At 37.7% G+C, this 23217-nt stretch overlaps 2 protein-coding genes across 3 annotated transcripts in view; both read right to left on the bottom strand.

Moving 5' to 3' along the window:
• cdkal1 (CDK5 regulatory subunit associated protein 1-like 1) overlaps window positions 1-1899 on the bottom strand; it is a 224619-nt gene extending 222720 nt beyond the window's left edge. The window contains exons 1-2 of the mRNA XM_083525620.1: window positions 1726-1899; window positions 667-833 (exon numbers count right to left, since the gene is read on the bottom strand). Coding sequence (XP_083381746.1) covers window positions 667-830 — 164 coding nt within the window. The 5' untranslated portion in view covers window positions 831-833; window positions 1726-1899. The remainder of the gene's footprint in view (window positions 1-666; window positions 834-1725) is intronic.
• Window positions 1900-6868: 4969 nt separating this feature from the next.
• On the bottom strand, window positions 6869-11997 carry LOC310717776 (uncharacterized protein). 2 transcript variants are annotated; one of them, XM_083526224.1, is made up of 4 exons: window positions 11919-11997; window positions 11287-11358; window positions 9148-9190; window positions 6869-9001 (listed from the first exon to the last, which is right to left on the bottom strand). In XM_083526224.1, exons 3-4 carry the CDS (start codon window positions 9171-9173, stop codon window positions 7474-7476), a joined length of 1554 nt encoding a protein of 517 aa, XP_083382350.1. In that variant the 5' UTR covers window positions 9174-9190; window positions 11287-11358; window positions 11919-11997; the 3' UTR covers window positions 6869-7473. The 2 variants fall into 2 exon arrangements, with proteins under 2 accessions (XP_083382350.1, XP_083382349.1); XM_083526223.1 differs by having other exon boundaries at window positions 11292-11358; window positions 11919-11993.
• Window positions 11998-23217: the final 11220 nt, after the last annotated feature.

The following is a 23217-nucleotide window of genomic DNA, read 5'->3' as shown; positions in this document are numbered from 1 at the left end:
TAGATGGAGACAAAGAGCTTCTACCCTTAACATTTACAAAGACTAAATTCATTTTAAATACGTAATAAAATTTTTTATAATTAATTGAATTTTAACTACTTTATTATTACCTACAATATAACATTCATGTTGCTCCTAAATATTTTTAATTTACTTACTAATTAAGATTTGTTTTTCATAACATATTTACAGAACGATTAAAATAATGTTTAATTATATAAGTATCTATAATTATCATATGTAAAAATGATACAAGATCTAAAAAATATAAGCCAGAGAAACAGATTTACTGTCTATGTTTTATCAATTGCTCAAAAAAATTTACTATATAAAATCTGTTGCTTTAATGTATCTTAATCTGATTATGATTTTTTTAAATGTCTTATATAATCATCATAATATCCATATTTTTATCAATTGTAAAAATTAACTTTTAGAAATGGCAAAAGATTTATTGAAAGGTACACTTTTGTACTCCTGTTTGTACTCCTGTGCGTTTATTTTATTAAACACTGTGTTTACTGCATTGTGCTGAAGCAGTGTGTTTATTACTGTGAATCACAAGAACACCTATCATTTCTACATGATGCTTTAAACAGCTTTACAGAATATAAACATTGATGAAAGATGGAAGTGAATTGTGTCTTGAGTGTCTCGTCTCCTCACCTGTCCACCTGCAGCTCCTCGTTGGCTGCGACGTCTTTGCGTTTTCTCACTCGGGGAATGACGGACTGTCTGCCGCTGGAACGCTGGAGCTGTAAAGGAGCCGAATCGCTGGAGGAAACCATGTCCTCAATATCATCAATTACAGAGGCACAGGCAGAGGACATGATCTGCAAAATACACACAAACATAGAAAGAGATATCGGCATGAACATATATATTAAACATTACACACACACATATATATATATATATATATATATATATATATATATATATATATATATATATACACACATGCATACATACATTTTATATACATTATATATATATATATATATATATATATATATATATATATATATATATATATATATATATATATATATATATATATATATATATACACACACACACACACACACACACACACACACACACATACATACATACATACACATATGTATATACATGATCTCCAGAAGGGGATAGGTGCATATGGCAGATATGACAGAGTACAAATCAAAGTGATTTAGTGATTGTCCTTAAAGTGTCCATGTGCTGGATAGTGTGGTATAAAGTGACACTGTGCTGTGCAGGTCCAGAGTTAAAGTGTTATAGTGCAAAAAACATTTACAAAATAATTGACAAAACAGTAAAATAATTAACAATATTGTACATTGTTTAAACAACAAATACTTTTTTTTTTTAACTAATTTATAAATAATAAATATTAGTGCAGGTGTACATTTTAGAAACAAATAGAATAAAAATTGTGTATTTAATAATTTTTTGATGCAGTTTGCTCTAATATTCAGCATCACATCTCTTAATCTAAACTGAACAGGTCTGGATTTGAAATATTATGGTAATAATACTTTTTCTCTAAGATTTGCACATCACATCAACACACTGTTTAAAAGCTGATTGAGCCTCAAGTTAAAACAAAGCGTTTAAAAAGTACTCTAGTGCTAAATACTTCTTAGCTAACAGGCTAATCTAGCTAGCCTAGCTGGAGCCACATGTGTGCTTAAAATAAACTGGCAAAACATAAACACTTACTTTAAAAGTCAGTGCCCGCGTCGTTTTAATTCAAATAAAATCCCGCTATAAAATTCACCAAAAAGCGTCTCAGAGATACAAGTTTTTAACCGTTTAGCCGAGTTTAGTTTGCTTCTCTTAAAGACTCCATGCTGGATAAACACTGGCGCTAGATCCTGATCAGTGAGCTAGGGCACTGAATATGTACACTACATAGGGGAGAAAGTAGTGAGCTCTTGCGGGTAGTGTAGTGCACTACAGAGCAACAACGATACTATTTTGTAATCGAGCCGCAATATGACGCTAAATAATATGAGTACGGCGTATGCGTTGGGACAAAGTTAACACATTTTCAGACACCACACAGTGTGTGTGTGTGTGTGTGTGTGTGTGTGTGTGTGTGTGTGAGAGAGAGAGAGAGCGCGCGCGCGCGCAGATAAGAAAAGTTCAGGTGGCTCTTAACAATCTCTTGTCTTAAAAAAAACGGTTGTTCAGAAGAAAACCCAGAGCCCAGACAGTGGCAGGAAAACCTCATACTCTTTCTCAACCTCCAGTTCAGGTGGAATGTGAATTGCAGGGCCAATTAAATATAATATCCTTCAACATCAAACTCCTATTAAAACTACTCATCTCAGAGGTGCAGTTATCTGCTTATACTGTGTAGTGGCGTCTTTATGTAGTGGCCTTCAAGAGTACGAAGGTAATGGCTGGGTTATAGCCATTTCCGAAGGGTACCAACAATTTTGGCCACATGTGTGTATATATATATATATATATATATATACACTAGCTCGCGCAACCCTAATGATAGGGGTTATACAAACGTGGACAAAATTGTTGGTACCCTTCGGTCAATGAAAGAAAAACTCACAATGGTCACAGAAAAAACTTTAATCTGACAAAAGTAATATTAAATAAAAATTCTATGAATGTTAACCAATAAAAGTCAGACAATGCCTTTCAACTATGCTTCAACGGAATTATAAAAAAATAAAAAAATAAACTCATGGAACAGGCCTGGACAAAATTGATGGTACCCCTAGAAAAGACTGAAAATAATGTGACCAAAGGGACATGTTAATTCAAGGTGTGTCCACTAATCAGCATCACAGGTGTCTACAATCTTGTAATCAGTCAGTGGGCCTATAGGGCTCCAGGTAGTCACTGTGTTGTCTGGTGACATGGTGTGTACCACACTTAACATGGACCAGAGGAAGCGAAGGAAAGAGTTGTCTCAGGAGATTAGAAAGAAAATTATAGACAAGCATGATAAAGGTAAAGGAAATAAGACCATCTCCAAGCAGCTAGATGTTCCTGTGACTACAGTTGCACATATTACTCAGAAATTTAAGATCCATGGGACTGTAGCCAACTTCCCTGGACGTGGCCACAGGGGGAAAATTGATGAAAAAAACAAAGAGACGGATAATCGGAATGGTAACAAATGAGCCCAGAAAGACTTCTAAAGAGATCCAAGGTGAACTCCATGCTCAAGGAACATCGGTGTCAGTATCGCACTATCCGCCGTTGTTTGAGCCAAAGTGGACTACATGGGAGACGACCAAGGAGGACACCATTGTTGAAAACAAATCATAAAAAAGCTAGACTGAAATATGCCAAACTACATGTTGACATGCCCCAAAGCTTCTGGGAGAATGTCCTATGGACAGATGAGACAAAAATTGAACTTTTTGTCAAGGCACATCAGCTCTATGTTCACAGATGTAAAAATGAAGCATATCAAGAAAAGAACACTGTCCCTACTGTGAAACATGGACAATGACCCAAAACACACAGCTAAAAACACCCAAGAATGGCTAAGAGGAAAACATTGGACTATTCTAAAGTGGCCTTCTATGAGCCCTGACCTCAATCCTATTGAGCATCTTTGGAAGGAGCTGAAACATGCCGTCTGGAAAAGACATCCTTCAAACCGGAAACAACTGGAGCAGTTTGCTCATGAGGAGTGGGCTAATACCTGCTGGGAGGAGCAGAAGTCTCGTTGACAGTTACAGGAATCGTCTGATTGCAGTGATTGCCTTAAAGGTTGTGCAACAAAATATTAAGTTAGGGGTACCATCAATTTTGTCTAGGCCTGTTTCATGAGTTTATTTTTTTTTAAATAATTCCATTGAAGCATGGTTAAAAAGCAATGTCAGACTTTCATTGGTTAACATTAATAGAATTTTTATTTATTATTACTTTTGTCAGATTAAAGTTTTTTCTGTGACCAGTGTGAGTTTTTCTTTCATTGACCGAAGGGTACCAACAATTTTGTCCACGTATGTATAACCCCTATCATTAGGGTTGCACGAGCTAGTGCAAACTTAGTGCCGGTCCCAAGCCCGGGTATATGGGGAGGGTTGCGTTAGGAAGGGCATCCAGCATAAAACGTGCGGCAAATCAAATATGCGGATCACGAAAGAAAATTTCATACCGGATCGGTCAAGGCCCGGGTTACCAACGACCGCCACAAGTATCGTTAGCCAACCTTAGTGAGGGAGTAAGGAGGAAGGGAGTAAGGAGGAAGTAAGAGCAGTGATAAAGAGGATGAAGAGTGGAAAGTCTGTTGGATCAGATGACATACCGGTAGAAGCATGGAGATGTTTAGGAGAGATGGCAGTGGAGTTTTTAACAACATTGTTTAACAGGATTAACAGAGGATGCCTGAGGAATGGAGAAGGAGAGCACCACAGATGCACAATACCTTCTCTGCTGGCCTAAACACTATCAGTAGCACTGACCTACCGTTTGTCATGGAACACCTGACGGCAGAAACCGGGAGTAAAACAAGGTGTAGTTTATTTATCTTTGAAGAGAACAAACAAAGTAGCTTCAGAAACTGGAGTACAGAAAATTATAAACTTAGTTGTAGCGAGCTTCACGAGAAGCGTAACAGGGATCACAGGAGAACGCAGGATCAGTAGAGAGTCCGGATGATCTAGGGTAGGTGTACGGTAGATCGGACGGCGAGTGAAAGGGGAGAGAGATGTTTTAAAGGAGATGAATTTAGTTAAAACAGATGCAGGTGATTAATAGAAGGGAGAGGCTGAGCGAGAGTGTTGAATTTACAACCTAAATTCTTATATTTGTTCCATGAAATTGTATTAATTTATTCCCAACAGTCTATTCTCTTATTTCGTAATGTTTCTCTTGGCTGCACTGCTTCCAGATTGTGGATGTGGATGTTTTAGCCTTTATGTGCTGCCATGTCAATCTAATCTGCCCAGAGCCTTTAAAGACAGTACTGCTGGCCTTTTTACTATAGTCTCTATTAAAAATATATCTGTTGTGAAGCAGCCAAGCAACTTCTCTTCATTAAAACAGGACAGAAAATGCAGGTTGCTTACATAACCACACTGAGGTAAACAAGACCCCTTCTGTAGAGCAGAGATTACACCTGTTCTTCATCAAGTTGCTTTGCTATTATGTATATATGCCAAACTGTATGGTTTCTGACAGTGGGCACATCATTCAGAAGTGTAAATGTTTTTTAATGTATATATTTATATAAACTTTAAAATTGCTTACCTGAGGCATTCACATGTTCTCAAATATGTAAGTTGAAATGTGTAAACACAGCTGCATTGTTGGATGCAATCCGCAATATCATGTCAATTTGACACATCCAGTGTTCTCACAAAAGTGAGAATTAAAACCTCCATGTTTTTTTCTAGATTATTTTAAATGATTAGACCTGTTATGAAAGCAGTTTTCCTGGAAGCACCAACACATGCCCAATACATTACGTGTGTTTTGTTACTGTAACTAATCTGCTTTCATTGCTGGTAAACAGTGATTTACTACATGAGAGCACAACAGGTAGTTGTATGTTTTATTAGTAGTAGTAGTAAAAGAATGGTGCTGTTTTAAGGTTATGTAATATAAAATAACACAGAAGGGATCTGATTATTCTCTTTAATTAACCGGGAGAGTATATTTACTGTATTTTTGACTGGAAGGAACCATGATGATGATGGTTTATAATAGCGAGTACAGTACCGAATATAAAGCAATGAAAACATGGATAAAAGCTCCTGCTTCAATGTGGAGTAATACTGCTTGAAGATTAAAAAATCAATAACAAACAAGAAATCTATGGTATCCAGTAGCAAAAAGTAAACTTTTGTGGTGGCACCAGAAATACTTTCTATTAAAATACATTACATAGAACAGGGGTCGTCAAATGGCGGACTCCAGTCCGAATCCGGGCCGCGAAATCGAGAGCTGTTGGGGTTCTACGGCGCCATGGGTCACTACTACAGTTACTATGCTCACTGTTTCTACGATCGGATGTGCAGTTGAGTGTGCAGTGAAGACAGCAGAGAGAAATGTGCAAAAGATGAAACTTTCAGTGAGTGAAAAACAATGGCATTCTCAAAAATAAGGAAAGTTGGTGTTTGTGGTCCTGAATGATATTGCTGTTGATATTTTATCAATGCAACATGAAGTATAGAAGAGAGCAATGTTAAACATTAGATACATTTAGTTAGGTGAAGACAATACGTGTCAATGTTAAAAATGTAATGAGATTTCCATTTTCTGTTTTTTTAACCAGTGAGGTATGCGTTCATTACTTATGATCTGTAATCTCATTCAGTAGAAACAAAAGCACTTTAGCTTTTCCTTTTATGTATTAATATGTAATGTGTCCAATAAAAAATATTGTCTACACTTAATTCTTTAGTCTGGCAAACATCATTAATTCATGTTTTTAGTTATATAATTGCCCGGACCTCAGCTGGCAAGGAGGGTTCATTTACTGGACCTCAAGGATTTTTAGTTGAAGACTCCTGACATAGAAAGTCGTCTTCAATGGCACGAAAAAACATATATCACGAAATGCCATGAGACTGGGCTGGAGAGGGAGTGTATCATAGGAACACTGAGCATGAGGAAGGAATACACTATGTCATTACTTTGCAGAGAAACACACACAAACACATTCTCACCAAGGGGCAATTTAGTAGTACACATTTAAGCATATGTTATTTGGAGTTGGAAGAAAACAGAAGAACCTAGAAAAACCTACATGGAATTGGGAGCTCAAGATCAAATCAAGAACCATGGAGCTGCAAGGCAGTGATGCTACCTCTAAAATTTGTTTCTGAAACATGAGAAACACCACATTCTCACTTTTTAGCAATGAAACTAACTGCTTACATTTATTGCATTACAAGCAAATACGTTTATTGATTAGTAAACTGAAAGGTAAGATAGAAAATAATGTTTAACAGTGCAAGTTATACAAGATATATCAAATACTCAGTGTAGATTTGTTTCCTTATTTCAACAAAACATTTACATTTACACCACACACTTACTGATATTGATTCAGTAGGTCAAGAACTTGGAGTACAATCAGTGCAAAAAGAATCTTTAGCAAAATGTAAAAAAAAAGTAACACTGGAAAAAGGGTATAATAAAATTTTTTTCATTATGAATAACAAAAACACAATAATTAACAGTAAACAGCAAACATTATTTATCACTGATTCCCAACAAGTCAAGCAATAGCAAACTGTTTAAAACATTAAAATGGCATAAGATTTAACAAAACAAAGGGAAAGAAATAAGGCTTCAGAATCAAAACTGTGCATACATTGTTAATCTGGTGACCCTCATCTGGTATTACTGAGTCAGTGTCTACTTAAAATAAAGACAAACAGGAACATTAAAATTTAAACTTTACTATTTTTAAATGTTTAAATGTTTTCTGTTCTGTCTTTTTATTTACAGCAGTTTTGGAACATTCCTGCTTTGTAATATTTATTGTGTGGGTTTCTTCAGTTGATCAAGTGCCTCTATTATTTTATTATGTTTCGTTTTTTTTGCTTCTTCAATCAGGCAGTCCAGATCCTGAACTGTACACAGAGCATCAGTGTTTAAGGCGATCTTCTGCAGGAAGTTCAAACACATAAGACATTCATTCACCTGTGTGGTTATTTTTTTTTCTTGTGTAGATATTTCTTCTTGCAGTTGGTTTATACGTCTTTCATGCTCTTCAGTCTCTGACACATAGTGCTTTTTTAGCTCTTCATTAGTCTTCTTGACCTTCCTTGTTTTCTTCACATAGATCTTCCCCTCTTTAACATGTTTAGTATAGTCACACTTTCCCGGACATTTTGTGCATTTATATTTTGACATGACAGTACACCATGAAAGATCTCTGACCCACCAGCATCCCGGATAGTGACAATTAAACTCACACACACTGCAGCAAGTAGCCTCTTTGCTGGATCCTGATGATGGGTCAATTGGCACCTTTTCTGTGTACTCCTCATCAACTTCATATGTAAATGTAATATTTTTCTCTTTCTCTTTATGGTGCTGCAAAGCTCCAATGGCCTGATCAAGCATTTCCTTGTGCTGTACTGCATGGACTTTATCCCTTATGCTGGCGATGTTTTCTAATAGTTGCTTGCGATGTATCAGCACATTTTGAGTATTCTTCATACTTACTGGTTTGCTCCCTTTTACAAAACTCCAGAAGTCCTCTATGCTTGTTTTAAACAGGTCCCATGCTGCCTGGTAACCTTGGAATAGTTGGTCCATTTTCTCTTCAATGTTGCATTGGACATAAAAGTTTTCACAGTGACAGTTGTCGAATCTGAAATGTACGGGCTCCTTATTATCAGTCTGAGCACATGGGATTTTGGCATCTTTAATGGCTTTAATGGAGTTTGGAGATGCTGTTGGTGCATGTGTGATAAACACAACAAAGTTATTCTTCACATCATTGCTGAATAGTGAGAGAATTGAATTAAAAATGTAGCGTTGTCTTTCAGTGAGTCGAACAGTGCTCGATGACATCACAAGGCACACTGCATCAATTTCATGATGCCAATCATTACATCCAAATAACTCAAGTAATCCTTCAGCAATTTTTAAATCCTCCTTTTTGCCTTCTGTTTTGTCAAATCCAGGAGTGTCAATGATGGTCAGAGAGAATGAGCTGCTCTCAGTAAAGATGTCATACGCTGTTGCCTTAACTGTCTGTGAATCAGCTTGTTTTTCTTTTGTCTCAATGATTTCAAACCAGATTCGATGTTCACTTTCAACACCCAGCATGTAGTTCACCAAAGCATTGATGATTGTCGACTTCCCCACTCCTGTTTCTCCCAACATTATTATGGTTTTATGAGGTTTGCTCTCATCTTTATCTCCAAATGCCACTCTCTTCAGTCTTTCACCATCAAGAAGAGTCCATGGGTTTAGAATATATCTTGTGAGGAATCCATTTATTGATCGACTCTTTTTTTTATATCTAAAATGCTCGTCCTGCACCGAGGAGCTCCTAAAAATGTCCACATATAGTGAATTAATTCAAAGTTAATTCAAAGTTTATTTGTTGTACTGTTGTTTTAATCTTACTTTTAAGACATTTTGTAATCAATTACCGCTATAATCTGGGCAAAATAGACCCATTAAATAAAACCTTACCCATGAGGGGAATTACCGTTTTCCATAACAGTTGCACCAGTGTCTAAATGTTAAAAGAGAGAAAAGATTAAGCTATAAATAATAGATCCAATTTTAGGAAATATTTAAAATATATATATTTCAACTACTTCCCGTGGGCTCACCACCTGCAGGAGGGACCGTAAGGGACGGTGCTTTGAGGATTGGGCAGCAGTCGAAGGCGGGGGCCTGCTTAGACTTCTGCCCCCGCGACCCGAATTACGGATAAGCGGGAGAAAATGAATGAATGAATGAATATTTCAACTAATGAATGTGTCGATACAGTAACAATTTTAAACATTTCCATTACACACTGTTGCTCAAAATGCTACTTTTACTTAAAGGTAAGTAAACAATTTTGAGATGATCAGGCTTAGACTTTAGGACACATGTATTGAACACAGGGGTAAAGAAAAGTAAATTATTTAACTGTAATGGGCAACTAGATTTTACCCAGACAAGCCTTAAAGGTTGCTTGGGAGAATTTAGTAGAGACACTTTAGAACTTCTATATATTATGTGAGGCCTCAGGGACAGTAAGTTACAGAGGTAGCTTCAAGAACCAACCAGACTGACTACAGATGCAATTCATGACAGTAAGACTCCATCAAAGACATAATAAATACATATACATTTTATATATATATATATATATATATATATATATATATATATATATATATATATATATATATATATATATATATATATATATATATATATATTTCTTTATTTTCATGACTATGAAAATTGTAGAGTCACACTGAAGGCATCAAGGGCTATTTAACCATGAAGGAGAGTGATGGGGTGCTGCGCCAGATGACCTGGCCTCCACAGTCACCGGACCTGAACCCAATCGAGATGGTTTAGGGGTGAGCTGGACCGCAGAGTGAAGGCAAAAGGGCCTTCAAGTGCCAAGCATCTCTCGGGGAACTCCTTCAAGACTGTTGGAAAACCATTTCAGGTGACCACCTCTTGAAGCTCATCAAGAGAATGCCAAGAGTGTGCAAAGCAGTAATCAAAGCAAAACGTGGCTACTTTGAAGAACCTACAATATGACATTTTTCAGTTGATTTTTTGTTATGTATATAATTCCACATGTGTTAATTCATAGTTTTGATGCCTTCAGTGTGAATCTACAATTTTCATAGTCATGAAAATAAAGAAAACTCTTTGAATGAGAAGGTGTGTCCAAACTTTTGGTCTGTACTATCTATCTATCTATATATATATATAATAGGGGTGTAATTGTACACGTATGAATACGTGTACAATTACACGTATGGTATGAATACGTGTAATTGTACACGTATTCATACCATACATGGCTTTCGGTTCGGTGCACATGAAAATCTAAGTTCCCCTTTAGGAATGTATTTAGAGCAGACTGAAGGTTTGTTTAGTCTCCACCTCTTACTATGAGTGCATTTTTAAATTATTATTAAACTTAAAAGCATACACAACAATGCCAGAGGTATAAAAAAAACTATGGGTTACTTAACATAATTCCGGGTTCTTTAATAACAAAGTGAGGTGTTTCACTATGGGCGTGACCAACTACGGAAGCTCCTATGACACCACGTCTGTCTTGACAGTCAGGTCGACCTGAGTAGTAAAGGTGGGGCGGAGCCTGATCTCAGGTCGACCTGTCTGTCAAGACATACGTGGTGTCATAAAATAGTCTTACAATATCATTGTAGCGAGATTTCTTCCCGTTCCTGTGCAAGTAGGGAAGTGCTGGTGAAACACCTCACTCTGTTATCAAAGAACTAGAGTTTACATTAAGTAACCCATCGTTCTTCTTCTAACTTTACTCTAAGCACTGCGTGTGCTATGGACGACTTAGGCACATTCAGTCTATAAAATCGCACAAAGGTGTGTGGCGTAGCCCAACCAGCTGCCGCACAAATTTCCTGAACAGACACTACCCTAAGTAGGGCCCATGATAGATAGATCTATCTAGAATCTAGCATCTACCAGAAGTGCAAAATGTAGCTATCGTGCAAAAGTATATATATATATATATATATATATATATATATATATATATATATATATATATATATATATATTTCATTCTAGTTCCTCTTTGCACTTATACAGAGGAGAATACAGACATACCTTACCCTGTACAGACGTATCGTTTTGCTGCTGTCTGGTATCCAGAAAATAATTTAGTTTATTTTTCAATATCTAGGGGGAAACACATTAATTTCCAAGGCATAACAAATGATAACAACATACAATAAATCACCAACAGCAATTACTAAATCTTAATTCAACAACTGATGAATATGTACTGATGTATACCAAAAAGTTGAACAATAAACATTGATGGCATTACTGATGTCTTTATCCACATCATCTCAAAATCGTTCCTTGAGCAAATACAGGATCAATAATTAGACAGAATTAGAGTAGGAACTGAGAATTTATCTTTATATATTTGGAGAGTTCATGTTGAATAATGACGTATATTTATGCAAACATTGTTAAATCAGAATGTGAATAATAATTTGGAACAACTCTATTAATTTGTGAGTCAAAATTTTGTTGTATATTCTTATATATTTTTTTGTCTATAAATAATAAAAATAATATTATGCCAAAACAGCTAATTAAAGCAAAATGGTATCATTATAAATATCCTGTAAATCATCATGTAAACCTTAAATAAATTTGATAAAGAAAAGCAAAATATTGTACAGCAGCATTGCATTTATTTAAAGCCAGATTAAAAGAAACTCACCTACCTTATATATCTGTACAAAAAGAAAAGATTCAAGTTAAAAAGCTGCTTGTGTATGTAGCAGCTTCCTAACTGTGAGCGTTACATAATTTACAGGAAATCAGAACAGATCTCTGCTTAGAATTTCCGGAGTAGTGGTTTGTCATCCTCTGTAGGAACAACTCATTACACTTTTTCAGTTTCCAAAACCAATAATTTGTCATTAATTTATCAGTAAACACTGAGAAACACATTAAAAACAATGGAACATAACTACATCGGAGTAGCAGGAACTGTCACTAGACATGTTTTTGGAACACAGTGCCCAAGCGGTACTTTAAATAGTTACTTCCAAATGAGTATGATTTCAACATGCAGGGCTGCAGGTAATTTTTACTTACATGCATCTGGCATTGCACTATTTTTGCAAACTACACTTTTACAACAGCCACACATCTTAACAAACAAATGATCTAAAGTTAACAAAGGTTTTTAAAGAACATAACATCAATGGCTACATACAACACTGTCTACATGGTGGCATTTACAACTTCAAATGTGCCAGAATCAATGACATTCAGGTTCTTCATCTCCGACCTTAACAGACCACGTGTTCATGGGGTTAATTTTTTGCACAGAGACAGTGTCATGCTGGAACAGATTTGGGTCTTTAGATTCCAATACAAGTAAACTGTTACAGCTAAATAAATGCTATACTATTGTGTGCTTCAGACTTTCTGGCAAAGCATTAATCAACACAGTAGGATCCAATATGGAGTGTCACCTTATCTTCGAAGATGTTTTTTTCTTCAAAGATGTTCTCTCTCTTCTTTAATTTGAAAAGGCTATACTTTATATGATTATCCTTCTATGAAAACTGCAGACCCCAAGACCACTAGGTTGCATTTGCAAAGATGAAGATCACAACAAAAGCAGGCGACGATGCTGTGTGTTTAGGCATGTTTTTAACCACATCAAGCACATTCTCATGCGCATCTGTAAATTCACTTCCTGCTGCCAGACACACTTCCTGTGTGCAGAGGGGCACAGAACAGCGCTGTACAATGGTCTACTGCAGTTACCTAAGAAAACTTGAATATCTTACTGCCACTTTGTAAATTTGCATCTATTAACAACTAAATATAAATAGACTAATACAGTTAGAATGTAGATAAGTATGGTAGATGCCATGCTCATGTTTTTATAATACTTTTCACACTGCAGCTGGTTAAGTTATACATCAGTGCAGGGATTCAGATGGATGCAATGTCATGCAAGCATTGTTTTTGATAGATCTCATTCATATACTCATGTGAGCATGTGACATATAAATAAATCAAAATGGACTCCAAAGCAGTTTAACTACTGGGAAAAGCTGTTTTTCTAGAGTTTCCAAATGTATTTTCAATTTTAGAAAACAAGTAAATAAATTGGCAGATCTAATATCAATACATTCTGTGTGTTTTTGAAATGTTCCTGTTGGTTTGTTATATATTTTTCCTAATGTGGACAGTAAGGATGGAGTTTACAATTTATTTATTTTTTTTACAATTAGCAATTGACTTGCAGGTTTCTTAACATTTTACAGTCTTCACAAACGTACTTTATATTTTATTGTATATACACTCCACTTTATTAGAAACATTTCATTTATGCAGTTCTCTAGCCAATCATGTGGCAAAATACATACAATCATGCAGATTCAGTTTAAGAATATCCCTTAATGTCAAGTCAAGTCAAGAGGCTTTTATTGTCATTTCTACTATACACAGTGGTACACAGAACACAGTAAAAACGAGACAACGTTTCTCCATAATGTAATAACTGTGGTGTAAAGATGTAGTTCACTAGTGCACATGCAGAGTACGCAAACTTTAAATAGAAACAGGTCAATATATATATATATTGACCTGTTTCTATTTAAAGTTTGCGTACTCTGCATGTATATATATCTACAGTGAGGAAAATAATTATTTGAACACCCTGCTATTTTGCAAGTTCTCCCACTTACAAATCATGGAGGGGTCTGAAATTGTCATCGTAGGTGCATGTCCACTATGAGAGACATAATCTAAAAAAAAAAAACCAGAAATCACAAAATATGATTTTTAAACTATTTATTTGTATGATACAGCTGCAAATAAGTATTTGAACACCTGTCTATCTGCTAGAATTCTGACCCTCAAAGACCTGTTAGTCTGCCTTTAAAATGTCCACCTCCACTACATTTATTATCCTAAATTAGATGCACCTGTTTGAGGTCGTTAGCTGCATAAAGACACCTGTCCACCCCATACAATCAGTAAGAATCCAACTACTAAAATGGCCAAGACCGAAGAGCTGTCCAAAGACACTAGAGACAAAATTGTACACCTCCACAAGGCTGGAAAGGGCTACGGGGAAATTGCCAAGCAGCTTGGTGAAAAAAGGTCCACTGTTGAAGCAATCATTATAAAATGCAAGAAGCTAAACATGACTGTCAATCTCATTCGGACTGGGGCTCCATGCAAGATCTCACCTCGTGGGGTCTCAATGATCCTAAGGAAGGTGAGAAATCAGCCAAGAACTACACGGGAGGAGCTGGTCAATGACCTGAAAAGAGCTGGGACCACCGTTTCCAAGGTTACTGTTGGTAATACACTAAGACATCATGGTTTGAAATCATGCATGGCACAGAAGGTTCCCCTGCTTAAACCAGTACATGTCCAGGCACGTCTTAAGTTTGCCAGTGACCATTTGGATGATCTAGAGGAGTCATGGGAGAAAGTCATGTGGTCAGATGAGACCAAAATAGAACTTTTGGGTCATAATTCCACTAAACGTGTTTGGAGGAAGAAGAATGATGAGTACCATCCCAAGAACACCATCCCTACTGTGAAGCATGGGGGTGGTAGCATCATGCTTTGGGGGTGTTTTTCTGCCCATGGGACAGGGCGACTGCACTGTATTAAGGAGAGGATGACCGGGGCCATGTATTGCGAGATTTTGGGGAACAACCTCCTTCCCTCAGTTAGAGCATTGAAGATGGGTTGATGCTGGGTCTTCCAACATGACAATGACCTGAAGCACACAGCCAGGATAACCAAGGAGTGGCTCTGTAAGAAGCATATCAAGGTTCTGGCGTGGCCTAGCCAGTCTCCAGACCTAAACCCAATAGAGAATCTTTGGAGGGAGCTCAAACTCTGTGTTTCTCAGCGACAGGCCAGAAACCTGATTGATCTAGAGAAGATCTGTGTGGAGGAGTGGGCCAAAATCCCTCCTGCAGTGTGTGCAAACCTGGTGAAAAACTACAGGAAACGTTTGACCTCTGTAATTGCAAACAAAGGCTACTGTACCAAATAATAACATTGACTTTCTCAGGTGTTCAAATACTAATTTGCAGCTGTATCATACAAATAAATAGTTAAAAAATCATATATTGTGATTTCTGGATTTTTTTTTTAGATTATGTCTCTCACAGTGGACATGCACCTACGATGACAATTTCAGACCCCTCCATGATTTCTAAGTGGGAGAACTTGCAAAATAGCAGGGTGTTCAAATACTTATTTTCCTCACTGTGTGTATAAAATATTAATTAGGCTTTATACACACAACAAAGAAAGACTTAACTCAGCAATGTTATTTATTCAATGTTCTTATTTTGATGGTGCGTTATTGAAAAACAATTAAATTAAACAAACTTGCTCCTTTTTTTCCTCTGACAGAAACATTCCATTGTTTTACAACTAAATGTAAGCAACAACTTATAAAACAACTCTACAGTTTCTGGATACACCATGGCAAAGTGTCAAAGTTCTTTTTTTATATTTTCTTTATATAATCTGAAATTATACCATAAGGACCATATTTTTCCTCCTCTTGGTTTTGCAAAACAGGATTTATGTTGGTCATTATTCTTTAACTATGTTTAACTTTGAATTTGAAGTGGATGAGCCTTACAAAGACAGGTAACAATTCCATATAACTGGTTGTACATTCGGACCACAAATGTAACTTGCTGTAAAATCTGTGAGGAGAACTGCCATTATCCAGGGTGTCGGTGGACCTTAGCTCCGTGCAACAGGTGTGACTCCATCCACAATTTCAGGACTGGTTACATCTATGAGGTAAAGACAAGAAAAGTTATTTATGCCAGGCATATGGGCCCAAGAGAACGCTAGGGGGCCCCACAATCATCAATTCAAATGTTTTAAATTTTAACATTTTTTAAATTACATACACACATATATTTTAAATAATACCACCGTGGTGAAATAAAATTAATTCCCTGTAAATAAAATTAAACTGAAAATAGGATGAAAATGTTTATTTATTTTTTTACTTTGAGAGAGTGTTTACTCATGAATAAAATTAAACGCATGAGTACAAGGAGATGCGGCAGCAGGTAAAGAGGGTCAAAAGCCAAGGAAAATGCATATGAGGATATATATAAGAAGATCAACACTTAGCAAGGAGAAAAGTATTTGTAGTGATTGGCCAGGCAGAGAAACCAAGCTGGGAAGGATGTGCTACAGGTTAGAGCAATAAAGGATGGAGATGGAAATGTGTTGACTAGTGAGGAAAGTGTGTTGAGAAGGTGGAGGGAGTATTTTGAGCAGCTGATGAGGAAAATGAGGGAGAAGTGTGGATGGTGTGGAGATGGTGAAGCAGGAAGTGGGTAGGATTAGTAAGGAGGAAGTGAGAGCAGAGATTAAGAGGATGAAGAGTGGAAAGTCAGTTGGACCAAATGACATACTTGTAGAAGCTGGTGGAGATGTTTAGGAGAGATGGAAGTGGAGGTTTTTAACCAGGTTGTTCGAAAAGATTTTGGAAAGTGAGAAGATGCCTAAGGAATGTAGAAGGAGTATCCTGGTACCGATCTTTAAGAATAAGGGAGATGTGCAGACCTGCAGTAACTACAGGGGAATAAAGTTGATCAGTCACACCATGAAGTTATGGGAAAGAGTAGTGGAAGCCAGGCTGAGAGAAGAAGTGACCATCTGTGAGCAACAGTTTGGTTTCATGCCGAGGAGGAGCACCACAGATGCCTTATTGTCTTTGAGAATGTTGATAGAGAAGTATAATGAAGTTCAAAAAGAGTTGCAATGTGTGCTTGACATGTAAAGAAAATGTATATTATATCTGTAATGAAAGTGCAAAGGTAAGACAACAGCCAAGAACTGTACTTTACACAAGCTTAAATTTTTTATGCAATACTATATTTTCCCCAACAATTTTCTGTTTTCTGGTGCTGAATTGCATTTTCTGGCCAGGAGGATGAACAGTTTATTTAATGAGGTCCCAATGATGCCAATGACCAGTGGTTTAGATTATTTGATGGATGTAGCAGTTTAAAAAATATTTTCCCACTTATTTAGCTATAATCATTTTCAAGAAAGAAAACAATGCTTCACCTCCACCCTCAAATTCTGCAGGTATGTAGTCAGCTAATGTAGGGAATTATGGGAAAGCTAGAGGCGAAATGATATGATATGAGTCACTTTTATCACAATTACTAATTACTTTTATTTTATTCAGGATCTTCACAAAACTCACAGAGAGAAAGTGGTTACAGAGGAAATCCAGGCTGGGAAAAAGACTCTAATGGACTACATCAGTTCTAGCAAAGTTCCTGGTAAAGGCCAGTGCATGGACTGCATTTGAAAATCTCCAGCAGCACTTCAAGGGAGAGGTTGGGAGACAGTCAAATTTTATGTAAAAAATCGCATTGATTCCATGAAGTAAAAAATTTAAAGGTGAAAAGCCTTTAATGGATGTTTTTTTTTTTTCATATGTTTGTTAAAGGCAACATGTTCAGAAACATTTTAGTTCAAGTTGCTGACAAATAAATGTTAAAGAGAATTAAGATGTCACAGATTCTTATTTTTGTGGAATTGCCCAAATGTCCAAACTTTTCAGGTGGTTGTTAATCATGGTTGTACATCAAATATCTTCTACTTCTACCTCCAGGTTAGCCACCCGGACCACAGAAATGGAAATTATACAAAGATGCTGTTTGTGGACTACAGTTCAGCATTTAACACCATAATTCCCTCCACACTCACCCCTGCCGCTGTGTCAGTGGATCTCTCACTTCCTGACAGACAGACCACAAGCCGTACAGGTGGGAAAACACACCTCATCCACCCTCACCCTCAGCACTGGAGCTCCCCAGGGTTGTGTTCTGAGCCCCCTGCTATACTCACTGTACACATATGACTGTGTGGCCACTTCCACATCCCCAACCATCAAGTTTGCTGATGACACCCTTGTGGTGGGCCTGATCTCCAACAACGATGAGACAGCCTACCTACATAAAGTTAAAAACCTGGAGAGATGGCACCAGGAGAACAACCTTCTCCTGATCGTAGACTTCAGCACGAAGCAGGAGCGGTCATACCAACCACTAAACATCAACGGGAACCCAGTGGAGAGAGTGGACAGTTTCCGGGACCTAGGTGTTCACATCACACAGGACCTGTCTTGTAATGTCACACCAACACCCTGGTGAAGAAGAAACGGCAATGTCTGTACCATCTGAGACGCTTAGGGACTTTAAACTACCCTCTCAGGTGCTAAAAACGTTTTACACTTGTACCATTGAGAGCGTTCTGACGGGTAGCATTACTTCCTGGTTTGGGAACAGCACCATGCAGGACAGGCAAGCCTGCCAGAGGGTGGTGCATTCAGCTGAACGTACCATCCACACCGAGCTCCTTAACCTGCAGGACATCTACAGCACACGGTGCAGGACCAGGGCCAGAAAGATTGTGAAGGACCTCAGCCATCCCAACAATGGACTCTTTTCTCTGTTGCGTTCAGGGAAACACTTCTGCTCCCTGAAAGCGAACACAGAGAGAATGAGGAGGAGCTTCTTCCCGCAGGCCATTTGGAGTTTAAACCAGGAAACACCCAGGATGTAAAAACTGGCCCACTCTCTCCATCATCACACTCCTTCTCTGCACATATTTTTCTTTTTGCACTACGACACTTTAAACTCTGGACTCGCACAGCACAGTGCACTTTATATTTCATACCACACCATACCGCACACAGGACAACCACATTAACCACCTTAAATTGTTTACTGATTTACTGTTTACTGCCATAAGCATATTTTGTATATACACTTTTTTCTCTTATATATATCTTTATATATTCTTATATTTTATATAGTTTTATACCTTACTTATCTGCTTTCTTTTTTTTTTGTTTTTATTTTTCTCCTCACCCTATTCCCTCATGCCAGACCATCGTAAAAAGCATTTCACTGAATGTCGTACCCTGTATGTATGTGTATGTGACAAATAAAATTTGATTTGATTTGATATTTATATAGATATTATATTATATAGCAATATACTTTGCCATACGGTTGATCACATGCATGTCCTGTTTAAATTTAAATATATTCCAGTATGCACCGATCATTATTTATTTTAGACCATGATGGTGTAAATCAGGGGTGGCGAACCTGCGGCTCTCAAGCCGCATGCGCCTCTTTGCCTGGTTTCATGCGGCTCTTACGTTCATATTGAAGTTTGTGTTTGTGTTTTTTTTTTTTTATGTGCGTGTTCGCTTCGCTTGACTTTATTACGGTATTTTCGTCAAATGCGCATGTGCGTGAGATCAAAATACCGCAAAGTTTCCCAGTAGGGGCAAGATCATTTAAGTTAACAATTTGTGTCAAGTTCGCTCTCAAAATGGCAGGGAAAAAATGCACAGCAAAACTAAAATATAAGGATGAACACAGGACGTTTTTAACAGAGTGGGAGAGTTTACCGTAATTTCCGGACTATTAAGCGCACACAAATATAAGCCGCACCCACTGAATTTTACAAAGATTTTTCTTTTGAACATAAATACGCCACACCTGTCTATAAGCTGCAGGTTCCTACACTGAAACTAATGAACTTTACATAGGCTTAAACGAAAAGCCAATGTCTGTTACACGGCTTGTATCTAAACAGTAGCCTAACAAGAAAGTCATTGTTCACTGTCTTCCTCTTTCCTTTCACAACAAGTTTTTCTTTTGGCATCGTCATGCGTTTAAAAATCTTTATCGGTGGAAGCTTTTCTCCCGATGCCGTGCAGCTCAGAACACAGGTGAAGTGTTTTTATGCCCGGTTGTTTTCAGCATGACAAATTATTCGCATTTCCTGTTGACAGTCCGAGTGAGCGGCAGGTCAAACGTCAGAGGAACCTGTTCCTGAGGAACAGAGCAGCCCGATTCAGTGGGAGCGCATCTGATTAAATATAAAGAGTTTCATTGGTTCAAAAATGTCTCAGTGACGTTGTTAAAATCTTGTCTCCTGAAAACGACAAACTAAAATGCATGGTATCAGACGTCCAACTGTCCCGCTACACTGTTGAACACAGAATATCAGACATTAACACGGATATTGAATCACATTTGTGGCCTGGGTTCGATCCCCGGTCAGGGAACCAACCTCAGCCATTAGGGTTGCACAAGCCAGTGCACTCTTAGTGCCGGTCCCAAGCCCGGATAAATGGGAAGGATTGCGTTAGGAAGGGCATCCAGAGTAAAAACGTGCCAAATCAAATATGCGGATAACAAATACGGATGATCCGCTGTGGCAACCCCTAACGGGAGAAGCCGAAAGATAGTTTTATTGAATCACAGTTGCACTCTGACTTTCAAACGAGTATTTTAGTGTCGCATTGGATGAGAGTTGTATCATACAAGACAAGCCTCATGTGGCAATATTTGTACGGTCTGTGTCAAACGATTGTGTGATCAAAGAACTCCTTGATATTGTGCCATTAAAAGACAGAACCCATGGCATAGATGTAAAAGATGCATTTGCGAAAGCAAATCTGCCCATACCGAAACTAACTGCAAGTTTGTGAGAGTTTGTGTGTGTGAGACACACAATGTTCATTGTTGAAAATGACTGGCCTGTGGTCTTAGTACTGTAGGAGTTAATTTCTGTCATTATCATGTTGGTGTGTGACATTTACATTTAATCTGGCTGAGGTGTGTGTGTGTGTGTGTGTGTGTGTGTGTGTGTGTGTGTGTGTGTGTGTGTGTGTGTGTGTGTGTGTGTGTGAGAGAGGAAGGGATGGGTGATGTTCATGTGTGCCCATGTGTATGATGTGGCTCTTTGCGGTAACACAGGAAAAATGGTTGAACAAAAACATTAACATTAACAAAATTAACAAACATTAACAAAAAACATTAACATTTCCTGCTTGTCATATAACATGAGTGTTGTAGATACCAAAATATGGAACTTTTCAGACTCTCATAATTTAAGAGAATTGAATGTGTTAAACAGGAAGTGAGGTAAGGCTTTTTTTTTTTTTAGAAATTCTCTATTCAAATACAAGAGATGATGGGAAATAGTGAAAAGCAAAATAAATAAAAATAAATTATAAATAAATTATCCCTTTTAAACAACACTTTAGTTATGGTCTAAACCTAATCTTCATCTTCGTTAATGTTATACACAGTTATAATTGCATATAAATTGGATAATCTGCAGATAATTTATAATAGTGACACCTAGAGGTGGTTGGTGGTAAGACAAAATCAAATCAAATTAAATCAAATCAAATTAAATCAAATTTTATTTGTAACATACACATACATACAGGGTACGACATGCAGTGAAATGCCTATTACGACGGTCCGACATGAGGGAATAGGATGGGGTGAAAAATAATACAAAGAAAAAGAAGACTAATAAATAAAGTATAAAAACTATATAAAATAAAATATAAGAATATATAAGATATAAAGATAGATATATCTGTGAGAGAAAAATATGTATATACAAAAAATGCTTATGGCAGTAAACAGTAAAACAGTAGACAACAGTAAACAATAAACAATTTAAAGTGGTTTAGATTGTCCATAAGTGTCCGTGTGCATTATGGTGTGGTGTAGAATGTCCATAATGTGTCCGTGTGCGGTATGGTGTGGTGAAAGTGTCCGTGTGCGGTATGGTGTGGTATATAATATAAAGTGCACTGTGCTGTGCGAGTCCAGAGTTTTGTGATGCGAAAGGTGAGATATGTACAGAGAAGGAGTGTGATGATGGAGAGAGTGGGCCAGTTTTTAGATCCTGGGTGTTTCCTGGTTTAAACTCTGAATGGCCTGCGGGAAGAAGCTCCTCCTCGTTCTCTTTGTGTTCGCTTTCAGGGAGCAGAAGCGTTTCCCTGACCGCAACAGAGAAAAGAGTCCATTGTTGGGATGGCTAAGGTCCGTCATAATCTTCCTAGCTCTGGTCCTGCACCGCGTGCTGTAGATGTCCTTCTGGTCAGGGAGCTCGGTGTGGATGGTACGTTCAGCTGACCGCACCACCCTCTTGAGGGCTCGCCTGTCCTGCATGGTGCTGTTCCTGAACCAGGAAGTGATGTTACCCGTCAGAACGCTCTTAATGGTGCAGGTGTTGAAGGTCTTTAGCACCTGAGAGGGTAGTTTAAAGTCCCTTAACCGTCTCAGATGGTAGAAGAGACGTTGACGTTTCTTCTTCACCAGGGTGTTGGTGTGACATTACAAGACAGGTCCTGTGTGATGTGAACACCTAGGTACCGGAAACTGTCCACTCTCTCCACTGGGGTCCCGTTGATGTTTAGCGGTTGGTATGACCGCTCCTGCTTCGTGCTGAAGTCCACGATCAACTCCTTAGTCTTGCTGACGTTCAGGAGAAGGTTGTTCTCCTGGCACCATTTCTCCAGGTTTTTAACCTCCTGTATGTAGGTAGGCTGTCTCATCGTTGTTGGAGATCAGGCCCACTACAACAGTGTGGTCAGCAAACTTGATGATAGTGGTGGAGATGGAAGTGGCCACACAGTCATATTTGTACAGTGAGTACAGCAGGGGGCTCAGAACTCAACCCTGTGGAGCTCCAGTGCTGAGGGTGAGGGTGGATTGACACAGCAGCAGGCTGAGTCCCCTCCAACTTAGAGGTGAGTGTGGAGGGAATTATTGTGTTAAAATAGAGACGTCCCCACCAGAGTAGAAAAAAAACGGACAAAAATTTATCTCTCTAAACTTGTGTATTTCTGAAAATAAAGATTATCAAAAGAGTAACCAAACAGTCGGGAGTCCCCACCATGTAGCAAAAACAAGTATGTGTGTGTGTGTGTGTGTGTGTGTGTGTGTGTGTGTGTGTGTGTGTTTGTGTGTGTGTGTGTGTGTGTGTGTGTGTGTGTATAAATGTGTGAATCAGTTTATTCTTCTGTTAAGGAGTTTGATGGCTTGTGGTATATTAATATTATTTATGTTTATTACAAGACAAATTTTTACAATTTTTATTTATTTATTTATTTATTTATTTATTTATTATTCTTGGTTAAAAAAAAAAAAAAAAAAA

This window comes from Silurus aristotelis (genome assembly GCF_946808225.1).
Source record: "Silurus aristotelis genome assembly, chromosome: 1".
NCBI classification, from domain to species: domain Eukaryota; kingdom Metazoa; phylum Chordata; class Actinopteri; order Siluriformes; family Siluridae; genus Silurus; species Silurus aristotelis.
This window is presented reverse-complemented; position numbering and strand designations above follow the sequence as displayed.